The sequence below is a fragment of the Pyxicephalus adspersus genome, chromosome 5 (assembly GCF_032062135.1).
Source record: "Pyxicephalus adspersus chromosome 5, UCB_Pads_2.0, whole genome shotgun sequence".
NCBI classification, from domain to species: Eukaryota; Metazoa; Chordata; class Amphibia; order Anura; family Pyxicephalidae; genus Pyxicephalus; species Pyxicephalus adspersus.
This window is the reverse complement of record NC_092862.1, coordinates 112,272,770-112,278,967: the sequence shown is the minus strand read 5'-3', so window position 1 is coordinate 112,278,967 and position 6,198 is coordinate 112,272,770. Positions and strand designations below refer to the sequence as shown.

At 35.0% G+C, this 6,198-nt stretch overlaps 1 protein-coding gene across 1 annotated transcript in view; it reads left to right on the top strand.

The window, feature by feature from the left end:
- The window catches only part of PRR15 (proline rich 15), a 12,758-nt gene extending 7,736 nt beyond the window's left edge, over positions 1-5,022 (top strand). The window contains exon 2 of the mRNA XM_072412469.1: positions 4,012-5,022. Coding sequence (XP_072268570.1) covers positions 4,064-4,426 — 363 coding nt within the window. The 5' untranslated portion in view covers positions 4,012-4,063 and the 3' untranslated portion in view covers positions 4,427-5,022. The remainder of the gene's footprint in view (positions 1-4,011) is intronic.
- Positions 5,023-6,198: the final 1,176 nt, after the last annotated feature.

The window sequence follows — 6,198 nt, the reverse complement described above, 5'->3', positions numbered from 1 at the left end:
ACACCGACTGTACACACGGAAGATTTTCGCCCGATAATTGGCCGATGCCGATTATCGGGCGATAAAAATCTGCCGTGTGTACGTAGCTTAAGTAAACCAAAAAGTTGAAACCAAAATCAATTGTATTTATCTGTCTATCTCTGTATCTTTGTCTTCCTTGAGGGAATTTTCTCAACACACCCATTGCAACTGTGCATGCTGATTAGAATGTCAGCAACACTTTACACTTCCACAATGTTTCCACTTATAAAGACCTCACATCAATGACCTAATATGCAACATTGGCCATCTACAGTACAAACCTGTAGAAATGTTCTTTAATTCTGCCATAAGTGCAAATTCTGTATGTGGCACAACATGGTTTGTTTTCGGACTTCTTTAAATGTGTCTCTTTAAGTTATGTTGGAATAGTTCTGCCAAGTTACAGTTTAATAAAATAATTTGCTTTGTCCATGGAGGGCAATGCAAAGGTTTATTTTAAAGAATATTTAAACCAGAAAACACAAAATAAACATACTGGACCTGATTTATTAAAGCTTTCCACAACTGGAGAAGATGGTGATCATAAGTCAACCTTGGCGATCCAGAAAACCTGGAAACAATTTTCTATCAATTATTTGCTATTAGTTGCCCAATGCATTAAATCCTGGACCAGATCAATTCCAGGTTTGCTAGATAACCCAGGTTCTCCCATAATAGTCTACTATTATTAAATCAGGTCTATTTTCTCTTAGCAGAAGTTGGTAGCCACATTGTTTTGCTTTTTAGTCTTTTTTCTTTTATTTGTACCAGGTGAAATGACAAATAAAACACATTTGGTGTGTGGGTGGTTAGATTCTATCTTCAACAGTATTTATGGAGGCAGCCATGATTATAACCCAGCCTGGTCTTGTGTTCTTCTCTTCGTACAGTTGGACAATACCATGGTTTGTGCATTACCTTTCACCAACAAAGCAAATGTTCATTTTTAAGATAAATCTAATGTCGATCTGCAAATTGTACTTGTAAAGGGCAGGCATGTAATTATTGACCAAAAGCCTTTGCCTAGACAATGAAGAAACCTTTGTAAGAAAAAAAAAGCTTATTGATAACTTGCATTTAAAAGTTGAAGTTCCAGCCATGCCTCCTGGTCTGGACTTTACTGTAACAAGCTTGCAGCCAGTGAAGTCTAATGTTTGAATCCTGAACCTGCATGCTAGTTTCAACTATGATATCAGCACCATTTTAATAGTGAAGATTGCATTGACATTCACAGAGCCTGTATCTCACAAAACTAGTTTACCAGTGGCAATTTGCAAAATGTTATGTTATGTGTCTTATACTCAGCAGGTAGTAAATCTTTGCCAACCAAAGTTACCTTTGCTAAAGTTATTAATGTCATCACCTGTATCTCCAATTGGCTTCCATGAAAAGCAAGTCTACAATATTATTATAAACCTTCTAGGTAATAATAAATAATAATAAAGAAAATGTATAATTTCTAAAACATCTATAACAGGAATCCATTTATTACAGGGAACTGGTTTAAAATACGACATTAACAAGAAGGTCAGACTCCAATCTGCATACAGGATTTATATACAGTTCACAGCCACTGGTCAAATACCCCTTGATATGGAATTTAAATATTGCTAAATCTTTTTTTAAATGTGTCTAGTTATACTATTTGGTGTTATCATGAACAGTATTCAATAATATAAGAAAAAAAAAACATTACTCAAAACATAATCACACAAGAAAAATGTGGTGTGTTTACTTCTCGTGCCTTTTTCATGGCATTTGTAAAATGCAGAGCGTGGTGTGGAGCCTTTGATGTCCTAGGGTGTCTTCCCTGCCTAACGCTCCATGATAGAATAACAGCCAGATCACACGACCTGTCAAAGTTGTGTTATGGATAACATACATTTTCATTATTCATAGAAGTGGGCCATCATAACATTTTTTTTGAGCCATGTGTATACCATTCTAAGCCAACTGGCACACCCTACTTTAATAACGTATAATGTAATAATAATATTGTAAGCCAATGTTCCTCTTTGTTTCCTGCACATAAAGAGTTTGTATGCAATTACATGTATCTTTTGGCAGAGGATGAACATAACTTTCTAGAAAGTTCTTTCATCTGTAACATGGATGTCTTTGTGTCTTCTTAATGTGACCTCAGTTTGACGATTTTGATTGATTACTCCCTATCCTGACCTGCTTGGCCTATTGATCAGTCTTTCTAGCTGCTGATCTACTTCAATCTAGACCTAGACTAATGCTTGGTTTTCTGCACATAGATTTGGAATATTTTTATTCTGCTATTTAGGCACACACTAAAATATAAAGATTATCTGCCTTAAAGAATACTTGCACGCATAGAGCTAATATAACTTCCCTTCTTGATTTGGTTTCAATGGCGCAGATATTAGGGTTGTTATCTTAAGTGAGGCATCTAGCCAATCTCTGTAGTGAGACAAGTTGACAAAGCTGAAGCTTGTTGCAAATGAAGATTGCACTGACACTCACAGAGCGTGTATCTCACAAAACTGGTTTAGTAACGGCTATTCCCATATTTTTTATTCTGACAGGTTCACTTTAATTTAAATAGTTTGTACTGTAAAATGTCGGTAAATATATGCCATCTTTTTATCTGCCTGTATTTACATACAAGGTCATGGCTTCTATCATCATGTTTGTTCTTTGTTAGACAATAAGGTTTTATACGTAACAGTGAAACTTGATGGATTTAACCAGGGGTGTCAAACTCAAAGGGCCGAAATTAATAACTTAGACCAAGTCGGGGGCCAAACTTGAAGTTTATTGAAGCAATTGAGGATGTTTTTCCTTCCCATTAACTATACAACATTATCATATAGAAACAAACAGGTATTGCTTAACATTCAATCTGGAACAAGCCTATAATAAAGATTTTTTTTTAATTTTATCTAAGATAAAATTTCTCTATTTGTAGCCTTCTGAGTAAAATTCCAATGGTAACCTGTCTCCAATGTTTGTTATAGCTTCGTATATTATAATATTTATATAATATATAGGAACTTTTTTGGGAGCCACAACTCCGCACTTCATTATGCTCTTCATTTAACCATTTCAAGGTTAAATGGCCCATTTCATGGTTCATAAATGGCCCACTGGCCAGAGTTGTCAAAGACCGTACTTCTGTTCGCAACCAGCATTAGCATAATATAAAGTCCTGATTTGTTCTAGTTTAAGGTAAGAGCTGTATATAGGTTTAGATTTAGTCTTTTAAAATGTCTATGTTTTGGCTTACTTGCCTGTTTTGTAAGTGGCTCTTAGAAAACACCTTGATGGGCGGAGAGTAAGATTTTACAAATATAGAATTTTGTAGTGGTCAAATATGTTTACAATATATTATACAAAAGTTGATGAAAACTCGATAATTCTTAACTAAAATAAAATGTCACTTAAGTTACTGGTCTTCCTGTAAACATACCTCATTATTTCAGTGTGACCCTTAGCTTTTGCCTAGCTAAAAATAGAATCATTTAGTGTTCTTCTTACCAACACTAGCATGTGAATCACTATTCCTTCGTTGTCACTTAATCTCCCCATATAACAGTAACATGTACTTACCTTACTTTCTTTGTCACACGACTTCTCCCCTCTCTGGATCCATCATATTTTTTCTCCCCATAGCTCCACTGAGCCATTGAGACTAAAAACAATACTTTGGGTATGTAGGAATATGTGACTAACTGCCAGATGACAAACCTGATTCCTGGTAATGGCCATACCTAGGCAGTGGTGTCATCAGTCTCCCTCCAACAAGATTTCAGGCACTGCAAAGCATTTTAAATCGTGTGAGAATATGCTTAGCATTTCCTAGGTTCTTATGAGAAGTAATTTAACGTCACTCCTTGATAGGTGTGCATTGGCATTAAAAATGCTTGAGGACTATTCATGTGATATTTTAGAAAATAATTTTAATAAAATGTAAATTTATATAAACATTATTATACGCCATTGACATTTTTTTTGGTATTGCAGGTGGGTTTAGAAAATAAAGTGACTGGACTACTGAAAACAGAAGAAGCTTGCCATGGCAGAGAGCGCTACAGGAAAAAGTAATACCAACAACTGGTGGAAATCACTGACTGTTCGTAAAAAGCCCAAAGAGATTTCTCTCTATAGTAATTCTGAAAGTTCTGAGGACAAATCATGGGGAGTCACTAGCGGCTCTAGAGAAAACCAACATCCTAATTCAATTCCTAGTGGAGCTACAGAATCTATCACTGATGCCAAGTCTGATAAATCATATGGAGCTAACACTGGCCGAAGGAACTTGAAGATTTCTCGTTCTGGACGTTTCAAGGAGAAACGGAAAGTTCGTGCTACTCTACCAGAGAGCTCCAAGTTCTTCCAGGAAAACCCATCCTCGCATACAAATGATGAGAGGCAATGAACTGCTTAATGACCTTTTTTAAAACCAAACAAAATAACATACGTCTCCCAAGGCGCCATTTATGGATTATTTCTGCTCCTTGGACTTATCAGTCCCATATTTATGAAATCAGCTTTGAATTCTTTCTTAGTGACATATTAGCACTGTAACACCTTACTGTCTCCTACAACTTCAGGGGAAATTTGAAAGTTCATAATGTTTCCCACAAGAAGAAAGAAAAATAATGGGACACCAAGCGTTTAAATCCCTTTTTATTAAAAAGATGCCTTAAGGATATTTTTGATACTTAATTGTATTTACCTGGTTAGATATGGATATTTCCATGAAGGCAGGAATCCATGGAACGACCATCCAAAACTTGAAATATAAAGATTGAGGTCGTTCTTTGCTAGCTGAAGTTGCTATCTTTCTGCAATTGCTATATAATCACCGGTGATGAAGACAGCCTATAAGATATTATTTATCTATATCAACATCCATGATACAGTAGAACTATGCTTTATTGTAGGACATCTATTGTGCAAAAAATGTCAAGTTGCATAATATCAATATTTCATCATTAAAGTATCCATTAAATATTTATTTTTTTGTCCTAAGAGGAGATTTGTTGTAACCACTCATTTGTTCATTCTAACAAGAATGGTCATTAATGAAGAATGAAGGAATTAAGTCCTGCTTGTGCCTTGAAAAGGAAGATAAATTCCTTGTCTTGAAAAGCCATTGGCACACTAATTATGTTCTGATTTAGAACCTTTATGAAGAATCACTTTCCTAAAATGCACTTTGAACTGGAATATGTTGGTAGTTGTTTAGTTGTGTAATTAGGAAGGGCTGCTTTTGTATATTATAAAGAGGGAAAAACACACCTTGTGATCAAATGTTTTGTAATTGGCATCTCTTGATAAAGGTATATGCTGTAATGCAACTGTTTTAATAGATATTAAAAGTGAAAAAAAACATGTAACATGTTAAAAAAATGTAAATGTGTTTTGGTTCATTGGTCAATTCTGTGTTTACATTTTAGCAAAGAAAAATGCAAAAGAAAAAAATGAAGGCATAGACATAAAAACAAGTCTGAACTTGCATATTAAATGCTAAAAAAAGAATGAAAATATAGGACAGAGAAAATCACAGTGCACGTGAGTCAGACTGTCTTGTAACGCAGTAACCAAACAGACACTCCTTTTACCGTATTAGAGAACAAAAGGGAATGTCTGGTTATTAGCTTTGGAGCAGCATAGACTGTTTCATAAAAGCTTATAGCTTGGAGACACTGGAAATCCATGAGGGTCTTCTAAAGAATCTCAGCCCTAACTGGTCTCACATTGCAGACATTTTAAATATTTTGTCACCAAATAGATTAAAAAAATTGTAAATACTCACAAAGCAGTGTTTTATGTTGTTAGGATAATTATATACACAGTGGATTCAACAGAGGATTATATTTTCAGTCCTTTGATGGGAACTCATAATTTCATGTATTTCTTAAATCCTGCATAATTCAGTCCAAAGCTGGACATATAGAAAGTCCTTCTGTGCCGTTTCTCCTTCACATCAACCTTAAAGCTGAGAATATATACAGTATATATGCATTCCCCTCCTGTAGTCTCCATATTTGTTCACTTTTTTTAAGACCTAATGGAGGAGAAGCGAGAGAGAAAAGAAACTTCTGTACACCAAACCATGCTTTCCTAAAGTGTATCCAAACCCAGGATGTAAAATATTGCAGCTCAGGATTATATATTTAAAAGGTAAAAAGGGGTAGATGCCCA